The following is a 24,930-nucleotide window of genomic DNA, read 5'->3' as shown; positions in this document are numbered from 1 at the left end:
CATAATCAGGCATTTGTATATTTTGCAAGAGAAAAAGAAATGTGGCCAATGGTTTTAATCAATAAAGTTAGTGAAAAAAAAATGAGAGTATGGGGGAAATCATGACGAAGAAGAATTCAATATAATATTCCATTAAATGTTTTTCAAAGTTTTAAAAGACTTATTTAGATGTCCATCAAGTATCAAAGATCTGAGAGGTAGCAGTTCCAACTGATTTCTGTCATATTTCTAGCAATTAAAATATGAGGAGATGATCATATGGAAATGTGCAAGGAAATTAGAAGAACCAAAAATATGTGGACGGAAGAGATAATAGCTTTATAGAACAAACAACAGTACACCAAAGTAATAAAGGAAATAACATGCTTCCACTACAATAAAATTGGACATAGCAAAACTAATTGTTGGAATTTAAATGTGAGATAACAGCAGTAGTTGAAACACCTAAAAATCCTTAAAGTGGTACTGGGGAAAAGGAAATGGGTATTAAAACTGCAGTTGAAGTTTGCAAAGAAATGTTTCCTTCGGGACTACTAAGGGAAGATGACTCAGGACAAGAAAGAAAATTCTTCCTCAACCAATGGTAAAAAGAATCAGAAGAGTGGAGTTTCTGAATATTTTATTTCAAAAGGGAAATTTTTTCCTGAATCTTCAATCAAAGAGGTAAATCAGTAAAGCTCGAGACTGGAACAAGTCAGTCACTGATGCTGGCTGATGATATCCTTTGTCTTCCACAGTGGTTAATGGGAAGGAGAAAATATTAATTTGCAGTATACATACACATTACAAACCAGTCAAATAAAGTTGGATTGAAATGTGACTTAGTAGGTGGAGAAGTTGTAATTCATGTAATGAAACAAATCCCTTTTGAAAGAATTGATTTTTATCTTTGGAAATGGTCATTTAAAGCCATTTTTCAAAAGTGGTAGAACAACCATAGGACATGAAAGAAAAACTTATGTAAAAGGGAGAATGTCCTGTATTGTTTCCCATATGTTTTGTGACTAGATCTCAGGCCCATAGACCTGGACATAAACAGGAGGAGGTCTGTGAAAAAGATGATTTGGAAATTCAGTTAGCAGGCATAATTATTGAAACTTCAATAAAAAGAATGAAGGAAAAAGGAATGAGACTCACACGTTTCACCATATTCTTCAACAGAAATGTAATAACTATTGAACTGAAAGCACTTTATCAAATGACCTACTCAGAAATTTAAGCAGAATCAAAAAATGAGTGTCATATTTGAAAGAGAAAGAATGAGGAAATACCAGCCAACGAGGAATGAGGAGTAGTTCAACAGGTGGTAGCTCCATTTAAGTACTTTCATGAAATATCACAAGTTGCTTACAAAATTTCAATAGCTAATCATTTTGTGAATTAAGAAAATAGAAACTAAAATATTAAAACATTTTGATGAACCAAGTTTGCATAAGGAAGTAGTCAATGTTTGCCAGGTATATCATACCTGTCAGCCAGTGAGAAAACTCCAACCATCAATTAAACTAATACTTCTAATTCTGATAGCATCTTTTGCAGAATAATTTAGTAGGGTTCTCTTAGGACCCTATCTAAAACTAGAGTGGGAATCAGTATCATTTAACAATTATCAATGTGTTGACAGGAATTCCTAAAGCAGTGCCTTTGGAGAAAATTATGATAATGGAGAAAATAGTTCATTGTTTCCAAGTTGTAGATTAACCAAAGAAAGACGATCATATAAAAGTTCAGATTTTATGTCACAAATATTAAAAGAAATGAACACTTTGATAATAAAACAATTTATACCTTCAACTTATCACTCACAACCTCAAACAGTATTGGAAAGATGTCATCAAACTTGAAAGTGTTTGGACCTTATTCTTAGGAATATCCTAATGACTGGGATAAAGGAATTCCATTGTTACTGTTTGCCATAGGGAAGCTCCAACTAAGTGTACGGGATTAAATCCCTTTTGAACATGTGATAAGTGGACCCCTTAAATTAATCAAAGAAAAATTGATAAAGACAAGACTATGTTTCCAAGCTATGTTTTGATTTTCAGAAAAACTACTATGCATGTTCATCAAAAAGAATTTGGAGAGTCAACAACAAACAATGAAAATTAGAGCTGACAAAAAAAATGTGAAATTTTATTGCTGGAGAAATGGGACTGAATTTTCCCAAAATTCAGCAGTATCAATTTCATGGAGGGTTTCTCTCTGTGAGCTCAAGTGTTAACTCTCTGCTGCTCACCTCATTAAGTACGCATCATGTCTCTATGATACTAATCTTACTACCATATGCTCCATTAAATGGGAAGGAAATGAAAGAAATGAAAGATTCTAGGGCATATAATTGGGATAGGTAACACTGCATCGTAAATAGAATCTCACATTTGTAAAAATATTGATACTTTAAATCATCACTTGTATGACATACTGACATTGTAGTTGGAATTGCAAAAATGAAGCTGCTGTGGCTACCCGTCCTTAGTGCCACTAGTCTTTCTCTAATGCCCAGTGTAGCATAACATTAATCATGCCCAATGTGGGACTGTTACATATTAAAAAGCTCTCAAATAGCTGTAAACATTCACTTTTCCTGCTGATTAATAAAAGTTAAGAAAGCCAAACAAAATGCATTTACTTCTGGATCTAAACAGGTTGTTTTTCTTTTGAGCACCAACAAATATGCAGTCAATGACAGATGACTCCACCCAATTCAGATCTATTAGAACCGGGTGTCAATTAAGTCCTGTCTACTTGTTGTTTTCAATGCCGCACCATTCTACCATGGTGAATGTTCCTCCAGTTGACAGTCCTCATCTTGCTCCTTGGAAGACGTCTGACACTCTCCCAGCACAGCATCCATCACATGTGGAGCACAGCATGCATGGATTGTTCGACACATTTTGTCTGGAGCACACAGCAAGGCCCCCAGACAAATCCAATCATTGAAATCTCATTGTCAAGAAGTCTAACAGCTGCTCTACAATGGCCCTGGTGGAAGAGCATGTTGTATTATCTACATTCAGCCTCACACAAGGGAGTGCGTAATGAAGTCATCAGCCACTGCTGTAGAGGGTAGCCCTTGGCTCCCAGTAAACATCCTTGTAAAGACACCTGGCCCTTGAAATGAAGCAGGAACATGGATATTCTCAAGGATAAAGGTAGAATGGCAGACTCCAGGGTACAAGGCGCAGATGTCTAAGATGAGATACTGATTAGATTAGATTAGATTACTTACAGTGTGGAAACAGGCCCTTCAGCCCAACAAGTCCACACCGACCCTCTGAAGAGCAACCCAGACTCACTTCCATACATTTACCCCTTCACCGAACACTACAGGCAATTTAGCATGGCCAATTCACCTAACCTGCACATTTTTCGAAAATGGGAGGAAACCAGAGCACCCAGAAGAAACCCACGCAAACACGGGGAGAACATGCAAACTCCACAGAGACAGTTACCTGAGGCAGGAATTGAACCCGGGTCTCCAGCGCTGTGAGGCAGCAGTGCTATCCCCTGTGCCGCCGTGCTGCCCATGATCACAGATGAGTTGTACAGCTGTCATCTTGACACTCACTGGGATAGTAAGACCACCTATCCCTTCAGATTATAAGTCCTGCTCCAGCAGATGACATAGTTCTGTGATGGTGCCCCAGGACATTGTCATTTGCTGACAGCAATAAGCCTTGCTCATCTCGAGGAAATAGCGTTGAGGACAAAAGACTTCTGTACTGCCTCAGCCTCCTTAGGGACCCTTCAACTGTGTTTTTTTTTGTGCAGGCTATTTGGCAACATTGATGGTTGCTACTGGTCCTGGGCTTGCTGGTGCATTTGACCCTCCTCCATTTCTTTGCACCTTTGCTATCCAACAGCCACAAGCAATGATAACACCATTTAATATCAGTAATGACAAGGAAATCAGAAACTATAAAGTTCCTTATTTATGTGATCAGCCAGCAGCTGCAATACATATTAATGACTATTCTCTCAATATAGTGGGACTTGGAGGACTGTATGGTGCCTCTACATAGGCTTTTGACATAATAAACCTTATTCCATCCTATGCAGCAGAAATACATAGGATATTGTAAGTCTGATAGGTTTATCTGTTATCTCCCCCACCCATCACTCGAGAAAGACAGCATTGTGAAAAAGAAAGTAGATACAGTTCAGTATAGGAAGATAGCACCTCCGTGCTCCTGTGCAGCCTATGAGAAACTGGACTGTCTTCATGAAATGTGGCACTGAGATGAAACTTTATCGGTTGCCTTTGACTACTTCATGACAGAGATGACGGTGATCATTTTTTAATGAGCAATGATATGGTTAAGATTGCTCGTGGCCAGGACTTGTTTTCAACATAATAGATCATGACTGTTCACATGCAGAATTCTGTGATTACAGATGTCTTTAACCTGTACTATGTGAGCGCTTGATTGATGCAATTTCGCCTTGAAGGGCCTCAGATTGCTCACAAGTGGAGTTGACACCTTTAGACAGAGAGAGATAAAAAACACTTACTTCACTCACTTTGGATGTGATGGCAGCCACTTTTCATTTCCACTGCATATTTGTGATTTGGATGATGATGGAAGGCAACATAGGTAGCTTTCACAGAGGGAGTCATAGACTCAGCCTGTTAATCTAGGTGACTACCAAACCAACTGTTCCTTTCTTCTTTGCATTCCCTGTAAACCCCAACAGGTTTAAGCCTACACATGTTTCCACTTAGCACTTTTATTTAGTTTTCAACTCCTTAATTTACACCACTCTCCCAGGCCCACGACTTAGTTATAAGATCCTAAGGAATAGGAACAGGAGTAGACTATTCAGTCCCTTGAACCCTGTTCAATAGGATCGTTGCTGATCCAATACACCTCATGTCCACTTTCTTGCCTTTTCTCCATAACCTTTGATTCCCCTATTGATCAAATATAGAACAGTACAGCTCAGTACAGGCCCTTTGGCCCTTGATGTTGTGCCGAACTTTTATCATATTCTAAGATCACACTAACCTACATACACTTCATTTTACTATCTTCCATATGCCTATCCAAGAGTCTCTTAAATGTCCCTAATGTATCTGACTCTACTACCATCGTTGGCAGTGTGTTCCACTCACTGTGTAAAGATGCTACCTTTGACATCTCCCCTAAACCTTCCTCCAATCACCTTAAAATTATGCTCCCTCGTGATAGCCATTTCCACCCTGGGAAAAAGTCTCTGGCTATTCACTTTAACTATGCCTCTAAACAATTTGTACACCTCTATCAAGTCACCTCTCATTCTTCTTCGTTCCAATGAGAAAAGCCCGAGCTTCCTCAAGCTTACATCACAAGGCATACCCTCCAGTCTAGGCAGCATACTGGCAAATCTCCTCTACACCCTCTCTAAAGCTTCCACATACTTACTATAATGAGGCAACCAGAATTGAACACAATATTCCAAGTGTGGTCGAACCAGGGTTCTATAGAGCTGCAGCATGACCTCATGACTCTTAAACTCAAGCCCCCTGCTAATGAAAGCCAACACACTATATCTCCAAATCATGAACACACTATACACCTTCTTAATAACTCTATCAACTTGGATGGCAATTTTAAGGGATCGATGGACATAGACCCCAAGATTCCTCTGTTCCTCCACATTGCCAAAAATCCTGCCTTTAACCCTGCATTCTGCATTCAAATTCAACCTTCCAAAATGAATCACTTCGCACTTTTCCAGGTTGAACTCATCTCCCACTTCTCAGCCCAGTTCTTCATCCTGTCAATGTACCGTTGCAATTTACAATAGCCCTCCACTATCCACCACTTTACCAACCTATGTGTCATTGGCAAACTTACTAACCCACCCTTCCACTTCCTTATCCAAGTCATTTATAAAAATCACAAAGACGAGAGGTCCCAGAACCGATACCTGTGGAACACCACTCGTCATCAAGCTCAATCTATTTTCCATCTACAACCACCCTCAGTCTTCTATGGGCCAGCCAATTCTGTATCCAGACAAACACATTTCCCTGTATCCCATGCCTCCTTACTTTCTGAATAACCCTACAATGGGGAACCTTATCAAATGCCTTGCTAAAATCCATGTATGCCACACCCACTGCTCTACCTTCATCAATGTGTTTTGTCACATCCTCAAAGAATTCAATAAGGTTTGTGAGGCATGACCTGTCCCTCACAAAACCATACTGGCTATCTCGAATCAAACTATGATTTTCAAAATAATCATAAAGCCTGTCTCTCAAAATCCTCTCCAACAATTTGCCCACCACAGACGTAACATTGATGGTCTGTAGCTCCCAGGATTATCCCTCTTCCCCTTCTTGAAAAAGGGAATAGTATTTGTCACCCTTCAATCATCTGGAACTACTCCAGTGGACAGTGAAGACACAAAGATCATCACCAAAGGTCCAGCAATCTCTTCTCTCACTTCCTGTAGTAACCTGGGTATATACCGTCTGGCCCAGGGCACTTATCTTTCCTTATGTTTTTCAACATTGTCAGCACATCCTCTTTCTTAACATCAATCTGTTTGCACATATCAGTCTGTTTCACACTGTCCTCACAAACGACAAGAGCCCTCTCAGTAGTAAATACTGAAACAAAGTATTCATTAAGGACCTCTCCTACCTCCTCTGACTCCAGGCACGAGCTCCCTCCTCTATCACTGATCAGCCTTACCCTCACTTTGGCCAGCCTCTTGTTCCTCACATAAGTGTACGATGCCTTAGGGTTTTCCTTAGTCCTACCCGCTAAACCTTTGTCATGCCCCCTTCTAAATCCTGTAAGTCCATTCTTCAGTTCCTTCCTGGGTACCTTGTAACCCTCTAGAGCCCTGTCAGATCCTTGCCTCCTCAACCTTAATAAGCTTCCTTCTTCCTCTTGATTAGAGAGATTTTCCACATCCCATGTCACCCATGGTTCTTTCAATCTACCATCCCTCCCTTGCCCCAGTGGGACAAACCTGTCCAACACTATCAGCAAGAGCTCCCTAAAAAACCTCCACATTTCTGTTGTGCATTTCCTTGAGAACATCTGTTCCCAAATTAGGCACCCTAGTTCCTGCCTAATAGCACTGTAATTCCGCCTCCACCAATTAAATACTTTCTCATACCATCTGCTCCTATCCTTCTCCATGAGTACAGAAAAGGTCAGTGAGTTTGATCACTATCACCAAAGTGCTCTCCCACCGAGAGATTGGACACCTGGCATGGTTCGTTGCCATGCACTAAATCCAATATGGCCTCCCCTCTAATCAGCCTATCTACATAGTGAGTCAGGAACGCTTCCTGGACACAGCTGACAAAAATTGACCCATCCAAACTATTTGAACTAAGGAGGTTCCAATCAATATTAGGGTAATTAAAGTCAACCATGATAACAACCCTGTTAATTCTGCACCTTTCCAAAATTTGACTCCTAATCTGCTTCTCCATGTCTCTGTTGCTATTGGAGGATCTGTCAAAGACGTCCAGTAAAATGACTGCTCCTTACCTGTTTCTGACTTCCACCCATACTGCCTCTGTAGACAAATCCTCCTCGACAATCTCCCTTTCTGCAGCTGTGATACTATCTCTGATTAGCAATGCCATTCCCCCACCTTTTTTACCTCCCAACCTAATCCTTTTGAACCATCTAAACCCTGGAACATCCAAGAACCATTTCTGCCCCTGTGATATCCAAGACTCCGTAATGGCAACAACATCACAGTTCCATGTATGAATCCATCCCCTTTCCTATGTCATTAGTATCTATGTGGACCATGACTTGGGGCTGCTCCCCCTCCCCCTCATGGATTCCGAAAACATGATCCGAGACTTCATGACCCCTGGCACCTTGGAGGCAATACATCAACCGCAAGTCTCTCTCGTTCCCAGAGAATTTCCTATCTGTCCCCCTAACTATGGAGTCCGCAATGAGTAATGTTCTGCTCATCTCCCCACTTCCCTTCTGAACAACAGGAACAGACTCTCTACCAGAGACCTGTAGCCCATGGCTTACTGCAGGTAAATCATCCCCCCAACAGGATCCAGGATTGAGGGGAACAGCCACAGGGGTTCCCTGCACTGCCTGCCGGTTCCTGTTCTTTCCCCTGACAGTAACCCATCTGCCTTTTTCTTGTACCTAAGGTGTGACTACCTTCCTGTAACTCCATTCAATAACCCCTCCACCTCCCGAATGATCCGAAGTTCATCCAGCTCCAGCTTCAGCTGCAGTTCCCTAATGTGGTTTTCGAGGAGCTGGAGTTGGGTGCACTTCCCGCAGATGCAGTCAGCAGGGACACTAGTGGTGACCCTTATCCCGCCACATTCCTAAGGAGGAACATTCAACTGCCCTAACCACCATCCTCAGTGTTCTAAGTTCCCAAAGAGACTGAAGAAAAATAAAGACTAAACAAGAACTAGTTACCTTACCAATCCGGCGCACAGAACCTTTTGTTTTGGTTAGAGGAGGAGGATGGGTGGGAGACACTACCGAAGTAGTGTTTCAGGTCATGCAATGACTCAAATATGTTACTTTACTTACTCAGCAGTCCCGTGTCCGCTCCTGCTCAGTGTGCACTCTGCCTATTCACGAGATAGGTTTATATAATTTTAAATGTACCTTCCAGCAGGTCCTCGCTGTTGCTCCTCCTACTGCTACTGTTACTGGCAAAATGGACACTGCTGAACACCCGAGGTAAGTTTATATAATTTTTAATTTATCTTGTCAGCAGGCTCCTTGTCCTTGCTGTCACTCCCCCCACTGCTACTGCTACTGGCAAAATGGAGAACACTGAACACCCAAGGTAAGTTTATATAATTTTATAAATGCTATTGAGATTCAAATGAATTTGTCTGAATAGGCCAGGAAAAATACCTTTAGATATACATGACGTTAATGAAGGGAATATGTTACTTACAACCCTTTATGGACTTAATCCAGAGGAGTTAGCTAAAGTGAGGGAAGAAATTACGCTCATGATGAACAATAATATAAGCAAACATATTTATGGGATTGAAGCCTACTATAAATTAGCTTAGTTTCATTTAGGGTTTCTCTCATTAATCTCTGGCAACTTTTGTCATGCTATCTTCCTGAAGTTACCTCGTTATCTATACACCAATCCCCTATGGCACTCCACTCATCATATTCTCTACTCAATGTAGGCAAATGTACTAGCCGCTACTGTGACATCTCAGGATTCCTTGTATTGGCTTAATGTTTAAATATCTGTTATGCATCTGGTCAATTATTGCTCTGTAGGCTTCATTTCATTTGCCCTGGACATTGTAGGACAGAGAGTAATTGGTACCCAGCTTTACCAATGGGAAGCTTTAGGTTCTGCTTTACTTGGGATGCATTGGGTTGGAGTCCACGATTCATGCTCTGGGATATTTATGACTGATGGAAGTCTGAAGGAGCATGCAGCAAGTTTGAGTTGCCAGGTTACTACTCTGACTTACCCATGAAGATTTGGCATTGTCTAGTTTCTATATGATGAGTGCAAGAATAGAAAACTGCATATCAACGAGACAAGATAGTGCAATAATAAGGATATTAGTGCATGTGAATACTTGCTTATGCATCCAAATAGGCCTCTCATCACTCATTGGCAAGAATATCATCTCACAGCTGACAATGGGATTTATTGCTCTCATTGGGATGTTATTTGCTGGACATCACATTTTATTCTCCCAACTTTTCTCACCAATGCCTATATTATTTAGGGGCTGTGAAGATTCCACCCTTGGTAGCTGGAACTCCCCTGTAATGAAGATGCTGAAACTAGATGGATAACAAAGATTTTGGACTGATTATCACAAAGTCAATGCAGTATCAAGAGCAGACTGTTATCTTATTCCATGACTAAAAGACAGCATTGAACATGCACAATTCATCACCAAATCTGACTTGCTAAAAGGTTAGCATCGAGTTCTATTGATTGGTCGAGCCGAGAAACATCAGACTTTGAAACACCAGATAGACTTTAACAATGTAAAGTCATGCCATTTGGAATGAAGATTGTACCAGTAACCTGCCAATGAGTAACCAAGAAAGTAATAAAGGACTGTGTAACTGTATTGCACACACTTGATGACTTGGTTATTTTCAGCTAAACCTAGGAAGAATATTTACACAACTTGAATTAACTATTTGATCAATTACAAGGAGTTAATTTAGTCATACATTTGGCTAGAAGTGAATTTGCCAAAGCAAAGGTGCCTTATTTGAGCCACATGTGACATGGTCAAATAACATCTAGAGAAGCAGAATTAAAGATTATATTGGTTCTTTGCATGCCTAAGCTGTGATATATTGATAGAACTTGAAAGAAGTCAGTTAGTATAAACTTACAGAATTGAGCTAGGAGTATAACTTCTCTGGACTTGAATTTCTACAAGAGATAGTTTGAGAAAGAGATTGAAACTTTGTTTAAAAATTAAAAATGCTGAAGCAACTTAGGAAGTTCAATATGAACCTTATCCAAAACATTTTATATTTTAAGTCAGATTTCCAACATTCGTGTTAATTTGTTTTAGTTTTAGTGCTGAGATTTGTTTAGCCACTTGTGTTGAAATATTCTAAACTGTCTTCTGTATCAATATATTTGATCTATACTGTTTTTATGTAATAAACTTTTAATCTGTTACTATTGAACATCTGCAGCCAAATGTGAATATGTTTCAATGATTAACCATCAGATTAACTGATTTTAAAAAAATCTCCCAAGCCAGGTTTTGTTCTGGAATCTGACTTGTCCAAAATTACCATCAACTGAGACCATAACAACAGACATTATGGAAGTATTATGCATATTGATTGACAAGATGGGGTCTCAGGCATGACCAGGGAGTAGTTATGTGAACATTGATTTTCTCCTCAAGCATAATGGTCATTCTGTTTTGCTTGGATATCATTGCTCAAATAGTGTCATGTCTAATATTCAATACAATATAACCACAGTCTTATATAAGGGTTATCACTGCAAAAATTTAAAGGGTTAAACATGTGATATTTGGCTTTAAAGGCCTCTTAACTGATCCAGTCAGTTTGCAGTTGGGTAGCCATTCATTCTACCCTATCCCCAATTTTCCCAGATGGAAAGTTGTGCGGCGTTCAGGCCATGATAGGAAAACTGAACCAAGGTCAGTGGCAATAAATTATGAGCTAGTACACTTCCAGTGCCCCATCTAAGACTATTTACAAATTTTACCCAAGACAGCCAAAATTTTTTACACCTTGGATTAACCAGAATTTTAATTAGTATAGGTACTGTATTTATTATTCAGTTAAGTTTTCCAATTGTAAAGTTATTTTAAATTCCTCTTTCTTTTGTTTTTATTTTAACTACAGTATTAGCCATAATGTGTAGCTCTTAAATAAATTGTGTTTTGCTTAATGTTGAGTAGTTTGATCAGTCACATTGCTTCTGGAAACTCGCACTTCACATCTACCATAAAAATAGGAAAAAGTTAGGTTCTTGGCCACCTTCTTAAAATATTCTGAGGGTCTCTGGTTTGGTCTGGTCTGGTTGATTTTAATAGCATATGACTTTGGAATTGTCACAAGTACTGTCACAAGAATTGCCACAACTCAAGTACTGCATTGACTTAAAATCACCATGTGGGGATCCAAGATGGCGGCGACCCAGCAAGTCTGAGTCTACAGTACTACTCCCAAGACTTGGGCAAAGTGGGTCACCCACCCCCACCACACTCACCAAATCATTTAAAATAGTTTTTACTTAATGTAATTAGGTGTTTAGTATTGAACTTAAACAATTTAATCTCCAGTAAAAATGACTAAAGGGAAGGTAGCCCGCAGCTCTCAGCAGGCATGAACCCCTCCCCCACCCTCTCCAGCTGCAGCAGAGGCATCCACAGCCGCCCCGGGGGACTTACCTACGGTGACGAGCCTCATGGAAATAATCTCCAAACTCGAAGCGAAGATCAACGCTTTTATTGAAGAATCCCAAAGCCGATGGGACTTACTCTTGGCCGTGCTGCAAAAGCACCGACGAGACATCAAGGAAATTGAGCGGCAAGTCGGAGGGGCGGAGCTAAAGGCTGTGACCTCCGAAACTACAGCACAATCGGCCGTGGATTGGGTCCAGACTCTCGAACAGTGAGTCCAGACCTAAGAGAATCACATTGACGACCTCGAGAATCGAAGTCGTCGAAAAAGCATTCATTTGCTGGGCCTTCCCGAACGGGAAGAGCAAGTCCAGCTTACAGTGTTCCTTGAACAGTGGCTTCCACAGCTTTTAAATCTGGAGGCTGGATCAGGCCAGGTAAAGGTGGAATGGGCCTACCGGGTTGCAATATGTGCCCCCGCCTGGTCCTGTTCCGGTTGCAGAGCTACAAGGAGAGGCAGATACTCTTAGCCTCCAGAAATCTTGGAAAAGATCCCCAAGCCATGATCTATAAAGGATCCATGATCATGTTATTCCAGGACTTTTCCCCAGCTCTGGTCTGAAAGAGGAAGGTGTTTGATGAGGCGAAGAAGTGTTTAAGGGACTTAAATATTCAGTACTCCTTGCGCTACCCAGCAACGCTACGCTTTAACCATGAAGGGTCCGTGTATAATTTTGGATCGCCGGAAAAGGTCAAAGAATTTTTGGACTCCCTTAGATAAACTGTAAGAGATAATTGATGTTGGTTTGCTTTCCCCCCACTCCGGTTTACATCCCCCGCCTCCCTGTTTTTTATATATTAATCCTGTTTTTTTACCTTACTGTTTAATATTATCTTGGGGGGTGGGGAGAGGGGTTTATTTATTTGTTCTCTACTTAACGATTTTCTCCCCCTTTTTTTAATTCTATATATAGGCCTGGGGGTCTAGTTAAGGTGGTTACCTTATTCTATTTTACCTCTGTCTCTTGGAGCGGGGTTGTTTTCCCTTGTTATTTTGTATTATTATATTTAATTATTACTTGTTGAGGTTGTAATTTTATAGTTATATACGTTTATACATGGTATTAACATTACCAAATATATCCAGGTGTTGGTGTGGGTGGGGGGGTGGGGGTAGGGTGCACACTGTTAACTCTAGCTCCGTAGTATATTTGAATTTTCTTCATCCTATTGAGGAGCGCCTTGGTCAAGGGTGTGGCACTGGTTGGGAGAGAATACGATGGACGTTTGGAAAGGAAGTGATACCCCCTGGGAACAAGGGGGGAAATCTCCATTTAAATACTTTTTTTAAAATTTAGAAATAGCTTTTTACTATACTGTTGTGAGTGTATTAGAGAGCTTTTATTTTTGTGAATTTTATACACTCTATGCTCGGGATGTTCTGGATTGGGTTTCCCCTCCCGAGGGGTCTCGGATTTGCCCGGACGATCATGGTTGATCAGTCGGTTAAGTGGTGCATCTGAAATGTCAAGGGGAGTAATTCACCAGTCAAAAGGAAGAAAATATTATCAAACCTCAAGAAAGAAAGGGTTGATATAGCTCTCCTACAGGAGACACACTTATTGGATAAAGAACACTTGAAATTACGACAGGGTGGATTTGATCGGGCCTTTCTTTTCTTCTTTTAGCTCAAAAAGCAGGGGAGTTGTTATTCTTATTTGGAAGAATTTCCCTTTCAAAATCCTAAATCAGATAAAAGACGAATCTGGACGATATATTCTGATTAAAGCCCTTATAAATGGAGAGGAATATGGGATTTTAAATTTGTATTGTCCCCCGGCACATCCTTTTAAATTTATAATGGAAGCCTTCTCAAAATTGATGGCTCTCGGTGCTCGTCATACAATTATAGGGGGAGACTTTAGTTGTATTATGGATCCGGAAATAGATAGGATTCCCAAGAGTACTGCGGGAGTATCGCCCAGATCTAGACAATTGGTGGATTTGAACAAAGGATTAGGACTAGTAGATATATGGAGATGCCTCCATCCACAGGGCAGAGATTTTTCTTTTTACTCCAATCCACATAAATTCCATACCAGAATCGATATGTTTTTTGCCCCCTCGATTTTTAAAAATTCCATATTATCCTGTAAAATAGGCAGTATAGCAATTTCCGATTATGCTGCTGTATATATGGAAATCAAGGCGAGGAACAATGAGATATCCCCCCGGCATTGGCATATGGACACCTTCCTGAATGAAAGATAGTAAATTCGTAAAGTACTTCTCTCAAGAATTGAAAACTTTTTTATAGATTAATTTAGGTACGGCTAGCAACCCATCAATGATGTGGGAGACCATCAAAGCTTACGCCCGAGGTTTGATCATCTCATACTCAGCGACCCAGAAAAAATTAAAGGGAGAACAACAGCGTCTGCTTGAAGCTCGCTTAAAAGCGGCTGAAACAGCATACGCTGACAGACCTTCTATTATCAAATTGCAAAGGATTAAGGCCCTTAGGACAGCTCTAACCACCACGCTTACCCAAACGGCTAAGAGGGAAATATTATTTGCAAAACAAAGGTTATATGAATTTGGCAATAAACCTGGTTGATACTTAGCATTTCTTGCAAGGAAAAAGAAGGCCCCTCAAACTATCACGTCTATCAAGGAAAGTACGGGTATTTTGACCGATGATCATAAAAGGATTAACGCAATCTTTAGAAAATTTTATTCTGATTTATATAAATCGCAGGATTGTGAAGACAGGACTAGGAGGATGCAATCATTTTTAAAAAACCTGACCTTTCCGGACCTAACTCCAGAACAGGTATCGGTCTTGAATGTCCCCTAACAATCCAAGAAATACTTGATGCAATCAGGCAACTTCAGAGCGGTAAGACACCGGGCCCAGATGGGTTTCAAGCTGAATTCTATAAAGAATTTCCAGGAATATTGGCTGGTCCACTTATGGACATGTATAACTACGCATACAGTCAGGGCTGTCTCCCGCCTTCGCTGAAAGAGGCAAATATCTCTCTTATCCTTAATAAAGGAAAGAACCCAGAAGATTGCGTGTCATATAGACCAATATCCTTGCTGAATGTAAATTTTAAAATCTCTCTAAAACGTTAGCATTGAGGCTAGAAAGGGTATTGCCACATATCATAAAGGAGGACCAGACGGGGTTTATTAAGAGCCATAGATCATCCAATAATGTTAGAAGGGTTTTGAATATGATCCAAGCCTGCCATCAGGGAAAGATACCAGGAGTTATACTCTCATTAGACGCGGAAAAGGCATTCGACAGGGTTGAATGGTCATATTTGTTTTACACATTGGAAAGGTTTGGCGTTGGAAAGGTGTTTACCAGTTGGGTCTCAACACTGTAAAGTGATCCCAAAGCAGTTGTGATTACCTATGGATTAGGCTCGGATAGCTTCAGTGTGGATAGGGGCTGCCATCAGGGATGTCCTCTCTCGCCATTGCTATTTACGCTAATAATTGAGCCACTAGCAGAAGCTATACGGGCTGACCCTAATATAACAGCCCCGAGGATTGGTATAGGTAAACATAAAATTACCCTTTATGCAGATGATCTTCTATTTCTCAGTAATCCTTTGATGTCCGTGCCTCACTTAATCCATGGTATTAATACATTTAGTGCATTTTCAGGTTACAAAATTAATCTCTCAAAATCGGAGGCCATGCCAATGGGTGGCCTCACTAGTATATCCCACTTATTGGACGGATCCCACTTTCCCTTTCGTTGGTCCCTGGAGGGTTTCTTATATTTAGGCATTTTTATTATCCCAGTATTTGGTCAGTTTTACAAGGCTAACTTTGTGTATTTACTGGAAAGGATAAGGCAGGACCTCCAGCGATGGGGAGACCTTCCAATTTCCTGGTTAGGCAGAATAGCACTAATTAAAATGAATGTCCTGCACTGTCTCCTATATCCTATAAGAATGCTTCTGGTGATGCTGCCGAGGCTGGCACTACGTAAATTATATGGCTGGTTGGATTCCTTTATCTGGAATCATAGACAGCCCCTCATTAAGCTGAAGAAGCTATAGCTTCCACAGGCAAGGGGAGGATTGGATTTTCCAGATTTCAGGAAATATCAGTTAAGTTCCCTATTAAGTTACATAGCTGATTGGGTCTTGTCTGATGCACAATCAATCTGGCTGGACATCGAGGCTTCTCAAGTAAAATGCCCACTTATTAACCTTTTATTTTCAGACAAGAGAAAAATCATTACGGATCACTGTAAAAACCCTATAATACTAAACACAATTAAAGCTTGGAATATAATGCGGCAAAATGAGGGCAACTCACATAAAACATCCCCCTATGCTCCGATAGTGGGAGCATGGGGAGTTCAACCGGGGCTTACGGATGCCACTTTCAAACTCTAGAGATCCAGGGGTATCTCTTGTTTAGGGGATCTATTTAAAGAAGGGGTCCTGACGTCTTTTGAACAGCTGCGTCAGAAATTCAGATTACCGAATGGAGACCCCTTTCAATACTTCCAAATTCGAGATTATATACAGAAGAAGACGTTATTAGATAGTCTTTATAAATCAGATAGAGAATGTAGAATTCTTTGGCCAATGGGGTATCTTCCGTCAGTACTATTTATCATTTACTACATGATGAAGTATCAGGACTTATGGACAATCTGCTTAAAACATGGGATCAGGAATTGGGACTAGAAATCTCTATAGAAACATGGAATGACATTTGGGAAAACGCCAGAAGAATCACCATCTGCAACAGAACTCAGGCCATTCAGCTGAAGATACTTCATAGGGCCCATATAGCACCGGATTGATTGGCAAAATTTAAGGCAGGAGCATCTCCAATATGTCCCAAATGTAAAATAGAGGTGGGCACTCTTGTACATTGCCTATGGACCTGTCATAAGATCTGTAGATATTGGACTAAAGTAGCAAGTGCCCTGACAGAAATCTTAGGAACGGAAATTAGAGTGGACCCTGTATCTTTCCTTTTGGGCTTTTCGAATTTACCCTCCCTGGATATGCACGGGAAGAAATTATTTTCTATTCTCTCTTTCTGTGCAAGGAAAAATATTTTGGTAAACTGGGTGGCTGAGGGCCCCCCTGGACTTTCAAACTAGCACAGATTAATTATGGAATGTATTCCCCTTGATTTCCTAACAAATATCGTGCACCAAAAGACCGCATTATTCCATAAAATATGGCAGCCCTTCTTGAATTATATAAATACAGATATTTTGGCCATCCTAACAAAGACTTTTATTTAATGGAGATGGCGAACCTGGCTGGTCCGGGGCCCTTTGGGAGAGGAATCCCGCATGAGTACGGGTTTTGTTACATTTGATGTTAATACATTCCGAGCATGTATCTCACTACCCAATTTCTGTGTTATCCGTCAGGTTTTTTTTCTCTTATTTGAATAATGTAAGAGACTTAATTATACACTCTGGTTAGTTGTAGGTTAGATTAGTAGTTAGTTGAGTTTTGTTTTTTTTCTCGGTATTTTTCTTTTGTTAAATTTTGGTTATTATTTATTTAAGATTTAATTGTATATCAATGTTTATACTTGGGTTTTTTTAAATTTTGTAAACTTGTAAAAATGTTAAATTTTCAATAAAAATATCTATAAAAAATCACCATGTATTAAGCATTATTCACTGGATATATATATAAATGAGCAATAATAACTTCAAAGTAAGTATGCAATACCTTCAGCTCAGAATCCACAGGGGTCAGTCTTCTTTCCACAGGCATTCTTCTTCCAGTTGGAGTTGAACTACGACTCCTTTGCCTGCATGAGACTCTTTGTGATGTACCTTTAATGATGGCATCTGACACCTAGATGTTATCAAATGTGATATTTATTACTATAGTAAAGTATCATGATAATACGCTGCTTATAGCAAGAAACAAATTTACTTTTGCTCATCAAGGATCAATCAAAATGCACTATTGCAGGGGCAATATGATGTTGTATTCCTCCTTGCTGTTTGATGTTAGCGCATGTAACTTGAGCAAACACTTCTCAACAGTGATTTTCCTAATGTCTGCTATGTCAAATAGCTTTCCACATGCAAGCTTTGAGAGCAATGTTCAAATGTTATGCATATGAAAGGGCAGAATTGGTGGGAAAAGGTGAATGTGGGATGATGAGAGCAGTCTTCTGTTATTTTGCATCCTACTGGGTAAAGCTAGGTCACCAATCACTTTGCACAGCAGAAAAGGAGAAGAGGCCAGGGAGGAAGGGTATATTTATCCAGAATAGCATTGAGATGATATGTTAATTAAATAGGAACCATGATAATAAACCATCTCAGCCTCCAACTCCACACCCCATCCGACAAAATTCCAGGAAAAATACTACAGACATTGTGGGCGGCACGGTAGCACAGTGGTTAGCATTGCTGCCTCACAGCGCCAGAGACGTGGGTTCAATTCCCGCCTCAGGCGACTGACTGTGTGGAGTTTGCACATTCTCCCCGTGTCTGCGTGGGTTTCCTCCGGGTGCTCCGGTTTCCTCCCACACTCCAAAGATGTGCAGGTTAGGTGAATTGGCCCTGCTAAATTGCCCGTAGTGTTAGGTAAGGAGTAGATGTAGATGTAGATGTAGGGGTATGGGTGGGTTGCGCTTCGACGGGTCAGTGTGGACTTGTTGGGCCGAAGGACCTGTTTCCACATTGTAAGTCATCTAATCTAAAAAAAGTGGAAATAAAAATACAAAATGCTCAAAATACTTTGTTAGAATTTATAAGAATCTACGGAGAATTATACTTTAGACGTGAAAATCATCAACCTGATCCTGCTTAAGAGCATTGTTATAAGCCTGAATGAAAAATCAGTTGAAGTCTAGCAAAAGCATGTTCTGATCAGATTATGAGCTGGACATCCAACATATTAAACCGGTTGTGTCTTCAACTGCCCACCATGGCCTAGCATAATAACTTTTCACCCCTCATTAGTCAAAAAGCTATCTATTTACACCTTAAAAATATTCTATGAGCCTTCCACTACTGCTCAGTGGGGAAGACAATTTCAAAGACTCACAACCCTCTGAGGGAGAAAAAAAACTCTTCATCTCTAACTGGGAGACCCTTCATTCTTAAACTGTGAGCCCTGCTTTGAGTATTCTAGTTGTACTAAACTATGCATGTTAATGTGATTTCTATATCTAAGAATAGAGACAGGACAAATCCAGAAAACTATAAGCCAGTTAAACATTGGTGGTTAGAAAGGTAATGAAAAAGAAAAAGGTCTAGAAAGTGAAAATATAATTAAGCACAATCAGTACAGATTTCAAACCAAGCTGTTTAAATTCTTTGGAAAAGTAACAAAAAGTGCAGATAAGGATTAGTTAAATAATTTAATAGGATTGGATTTCAAAAAAGGAAGGCACAGCAGACTCTGTTTATAGTCAGAGTGCATAGAGTTAGAACACAAGTGGCCAAATGGATAGAAAGCTGATAACAAAATAGTAAACAGAAAGGGCGAAAGGCAATTGTTCAGAATGGCGAAAAAGTGTCCTATCAGAATTCTTGCTGGACCACTGTTATTCCCCACTTATGTTCACAATATAGACTAAGGAATCAGAAGCACCATTTCAAGATTTGCAAAAGGACTAAATTAGGGCTTATTCAAATGAGGATTGCAAGAAAATACAGACTATATTTATCAAAATTCAGAATGGGCATGTAATTGGCAAATATCTTTCAAACTAGGTTAAGTGCACAGTTGAAATGTTTAACAGAGGCCTTATCTTCCTGCTCAGGTGAACATAAAAGATCTCTAGCATTATCCCCAAAGAGTAGCAAGAGAGTTCTCTGCTGTGTCTTGATCAATATTTAGTGTTCAAACAATACCTAACACAGATGATGATATACTATATCACTACTTATCATATCGCTGTTTGGGGGACCTTGCAGTATCTAAGTTAGTTGCTGTGTTTTCTATATTAGAACACCAGTTGCACCTTAGAGGTATTTCATTGTTGCAAAGCATTAGGGATGTTCTGACATTGTGAAAGTCTGACATAATGCAGGATCTACTTTTATCTTAAATGAAGCAAATCCATTATGTTGAACACTTCTTAATTACTGTAACGTTAAACCGCAACTGTAGCTTTGATTAAAATTCCGCAGTGAATAATATTGAACAATAGTAAATTTCATACTGGTGTTTCAAATTTCTTGCTGATCTCAGTCTTTTTCATAGGTTCCTGTCGATGACAGTCTACGGCTTTCAACTCATCACGTAGTTCAATGTTTTCCTTGGTCAATGTGTCAATCTGATTTCGTAGGCATTTGTGGGCATGAGACCATTTTGATTCATTTTTTCTGAAGTCTTCCTGGAGCTGACTTAGCTGATGCTTCAAAAACTAATAAGATTAGAGAGGAAGGGATAAAACAGTCATCATGAATAAACAACACTAAATAAATAGTTTCAAAACACTAAACCACATGTCACATATTCTTAAATTTGGTCATATATAAATTCAATGTAAACACTTAGGGTGTACATATTATGGGTCATCATGAAATGACATTAAAAAAAGGATTACATTTATATAGGCACTTTTCATTACTATACTTATGCAAGGATGGACAAACAATGCAATATTAAACTGCAATTGAGAAAGTTTCAGCAAAACAGAAAATATCAATATCTATATCTGCATGTCACACAATGCACATGGTTCTTACAGTGAGTAAAGCAAGCCTGATAAGAAAGTGCATTTGTTTAAAGACATCTACTAGAACCAAACTGCTCAGAAAGTAAAATACTCTGTCGCATTGTTAAAAACAGCATTGTATGTTGAGCATGTAAGTTAAACAAAATATCGAAAAATATGTTTTTCAGTGTGTTAATCTAATAGGGCACTAGATACAATTTTTGAATCCTGAAGCAGGATTTCAAACGACTGCCGTTTGATCCAGAAAGCTGGACATTAGTTGGGTGAGTGTTACGACATGGAGTAAAAACCCTCTGTTAATTTGAACCAGACCCACAGAAAAGCTCACCACGCCCCATAATCTGTTAAAGTATGAGTGACCAAGAACCACAAAAATCCTTCTATGTAAAGAAAAAAATTAACAATTTATTTCTTTTAAGTCCAAAAAAGAACATTAGACAACAACCTATATTTAACTCCTACTCTACAATACTGGTCCAATAAATTCCCTCTTAAGTTTATGGCAAATCAATTTCAAAACCAGTTATCATCTTCGGATGTCAAGCTTTCTTTGTAGATTTCTCTAGGTCGGCTTCAGTATTCTGCTGCACAGATTTGTTCTGGATAGATATCTTTCAGAGAGATAGTCTGCTGGCAGTCTTGGTACTTGCTTGGCTGCTCTTTGCTATTCTCTGCTGCTCAAAATGTCCCCAAAACATCGGATCATTTCTTTGGTTTGATGTCGTCCAAATCAGTAAAATTCAAATTTGATTGAATTTTGGTATCTGGGGCATAATTTTAACTACTTGGCCAAATTTGAATTTGTTTTGTACCATGATAATGCAGCTCCAGCTATTTGTTTCAACCAAATGATACATTTTTAATTTTTTCAGCATACTCTGTGCCTTTCTAGGTCCTGCCAGCTTCAACTCTCTCAATGGTACAGTACACCTCTACACCTTCATAAATGAGTAAACTGACATAAACATCAGTCGCAATTTGTTTTTTTGCTGCAAGATTTCAACAACTTCATCAACCAATACATTATAATGTTTACCATAGTCAGTGTTTTTCATCAATAAGTGTATTCCAGATATATATGAAAGACCTGGTTCCCAATATGTCTCTAATTATTAAAATTAGATATGTTTGGTTCCATCTGATTAATGATTATCTAGGTAAGTGAAAGGGAACAGTAAAAATTAGTCTTGGGCAATAAGTAACTGATGTCTAATTTTTCAATACTGGAAGCAAAAAATATGTGGGTGTGAACCAAGATGCCAATTTGGCAATGTCCTTTTTGCAACACTTCACAAATTTTTCTGTTTCTGAGATCTTTTTCTTTTTCTTCTTCTTCTGTTCAAAGGCAAGATCTTGGTAATTATTTGCTGAATCATGGCAGAATTGTCATGTTTTATACAATGGCCTGACTGAAGAAGCAGTCTATCTGCTGAAATCAGGATCGATTCTGTTATCTGATCCATATACTAGTCGCCTAGCCAACTCAGCTAACCAGCCTTTTTCATTTGCATTAGCATTGACTGAAGAATTATTTGTATTTTGCCAGGATCCTGACCTACCTCCATCTCTTCATTCTCTTTCTTATCAAAAATAGCTCTCGTTGCTGAGTGTTTTTCAGACAATTGCTTTGCTTTTTGTAGTTTCTTCATTTCCTCCTTCTTGTACTCATCTAACCGAGCTATTTCTTCAATCTTCTCATGTTCAAACTGATCCATCCTTTTTCTAGCAATAAACAAAGTGACAAATTCATATACTCCAGCTGTAATATAACTGTTTAAGAAGCTGGTCGTGTCCCAGGCTAAACCTTTTTCCAATCTTCCAAACATTCAACTCAGTCTTTTTGGGCAAATTCATTTAATTTTATTGGCTTCACTATATCATGTCAACAAAGAAATGCATGTTAGAAAAGCTTTATTTCTCAAAAAATGGGAAGACTCTGGTGGTTTGGCTGTTGTCCAAAGAATCTACAATTTATTCTGTGCAGGCGGCCTTATCAGTAAACCATTGCACTTGTGGCAATGAGCACATGCCTAATATAGGTTTTATCCTCCTCATTTCAAGAAATTGCACACAGAATATAGTACTGAGAAGCACTGCACTGTTGGAACTACTGGCATTTGTTAAACTGAGGTCTGTCTGCCCTCTGGGCTATGACATAACCAATGGCATTATTTTGTAAAACATACTTCTTCACTGTGACCTTTTCAAACATTATCCCATTTTAACATTACTTAAAATCAAATTGTCCTATCGTGATCAGATTGCTGTTTGTAAAACCTAACTGAATTAGGTATAAAGCATTCTGACATGCTCTGAGGTCATGAAAAGCAGTTTATAAATGCAAGTATTATTTTATTTAATTAGTCATCTCAAAACCAATGGAAATAATTAATCACATGAAGTAATTTATAGACTAAGATATCAAAGGTGGTTCAAGAGCATTGAATAATATCTACAAATATCATGAAAGAGTTATGGGGGAGAAATTAAACTTTCTGAAAAGACTACATCACTTAGATCATTAAATTTAAATTGTCAATTTAAATAACTCCATAACGGCCAGTATCCTATCACCAAGTCACCCTTTATTTACATGTAGAGAGTGCTTGACACTGATCCAGCTCCTTCAGAATGAATAGGATAGCTGGCAGTCCTATTCTTACCTGTTAGTCAGGGCTCCTAAGGTGGAGCAGATTAATAGCCCCAATCAGGTAACACATATTCTATGAGGGCCACTTGGCTAACCTTGTGACAATCACTACATCAATACTGTTTAAGAATTCTGCAAACTACTGACCATGGGAACATTTTGTTTCAGTAAATTGAATGGTTATATTTTCCAGCCAAAAATATGGAAATAAACAAACCTGAACACAACTGAGCATAGCAGATCTGCACAGAAATTACAACAACAAGGCGGCAACTCATTTTGAATCAAATCTGGGAGAAGGGCTAAGATAGGCCGAATGTTTCCATGGATTTCCACATTCCAACATCAAGATCAAATGGAGGCCTTGAACTTGCACCTGCTAGCTCAGAACTTGCTCAGCAATTTTATTGGAGGTGGCCAATCCTGTTCCACGATTCAATTAAGGAAGCTGTCAGATATACTGAGTTTCTTTAGGTTTTTTTTTCAAATTTCCAACATCCTCAGTTGTTTGTTTTATCTCCAAGTAGGCATGCCCTCAAATGGGTCACTTCAAATCAAAATACCAAGTGGCTGAGGGTGGTCTACCTCATGGAACAGTTCTCAGGTGTGTAGGATTTCTGGTTTGTGATCAGTAATTTGCTGATTTTTAAGCAGTTCAAATCGCCCCCAGACCCCTGGTTCTGACATTGGACATTTAGAGAATGTGAAATGAAGAAGGAAGTAGACAGGTGTTTCAGGGCAAAATAATCTCTGCATTTATTTAAGTACAAAAAGGTAAGTATAATACAATAAATTTAAAAAGGCAAATGCAATAAAATTGATGCAATTATATAGAGGACAGTAATGAGATACGCTATCAAATTAAACAGAGGTTAAAACACTATTCAAAGCTAAACAGCAGTTTTAATCCCAGACACATTCTTCAGGTTTCGTACCCTTAAGGTCCCTGCACTATCGCCACCCGCCTTCCCCTCCCTGCTAGCTAGGTTGGAAACTCTGGGGTCTCAGGAGTTTCAACTCACCACCAGGGAAAACACAGTTTTAAAGTGTGTCCAGGTTGCCGAGGTTCTTGCCATTGGTTTTCTTGGTTTGGAACAGGCTTTATCTGGAAGGTAAAAGTGAGTACTGCAGATGCTGGAGACTTGAGTCAACCACCTGCTGGAAACTCAGAAGGTCAGGCAGCATCCATGGAGAATGAAAATTGAAGTTTCGGGGACTTTTGCTGAAACGTCAATTTTCCTGCTCCTCGGATGCTGCCCGACCTGCTGTGCTTTTCCAACACCACATTCTGTATCTGGAAGCTCTTGTTCAGATAATGCTTGGTTGGCTTCATATCCTCTTTGATGACCTTTGTTGTGATGATGCTCTTGGCTTGTCTTCCTGATTCAACTTCTTGGTTTGGCCTCTGTGGTTCTTGGTTCCAAAGCTGCTTGTTAGGGCTACAACCTGTGAGGAAACTGTTCTGCAGGAGCTTGAAGTTGGAAAAGGGCCTTCTCTCTCTTCTCCAATGTCTATTCCCCCCAGTGTCTCCACCCCCATTAGTGTTTCAGCAGCTAAAGTGTTTTCAAGCACCCTCATTTTCCTTGGCTTGTCTATCAATGGATAACATTTATTCTTCTTTCCTACTAAGATGATAAACTGCTGTACAGTAATTTGCATCTGGTAGATTGGCAAATGAAGTCTTCTGGATCCAAAGCTTCAAACTTGACTGCACTTTTCTCTGAATTTAATT

General features: G+C 39.4%; 1 protein-coding gene across 1 annotated transcript in view; it reads right to left on the bottom strand.

The window, feature by feature from the left end:
- LOC140483396 (centrosomal P4.1-associated protein-like) overlaps positions 1 to 24,930 on the bottom strand; it is a 184,722-nt gene that overhangs the window by 62,727 nt on the left and 97,065 nt on the right. The window contains exons 8-10 of the mRNA XM_072581646.1: positions 22,108 to 22,270; positions 20,030 to 20,233; positions 17,572 to 17,700 (exon numbers count right to left, since the gene is read on the bottom strand). Of these exons, the coding sequence (XP_072437747.1) occupies positions 17,572 to 17,700; positions 20,030 to 20,233; positions 22,108 to 22,270 (496 nt within the window). The remainder of the gene's footprint in view (positions 1 to 17,571; positions 17,701 to 20,029; positions 20,234 to 22,107; positions 22,271 to 24,930) is intronic.

The sequence above is a fragment of the Chiloscyllium punctatum genome, chromosome 11 (genome assembly GCF_047496795.1).
Source record: "Chiloscyllium punctatum isolate Juve2018m chromosome 11, sChiPun1.3, whole genome shotgun sequence".
In the NCBI taxonomy this organism is placed as follows: Eukaryota; Metazoa; Chordata; class Chondrichthyes; order Orectolobiformes; family Hemiscylliidae; genus Chiloscyllium; species Chiloscyllium punctatum.
The sequence above is the reverse complement of the archived record's forward strand: the minus strand, read 5'-3'. Positions and strand labels throughout refer to the sequence as shown.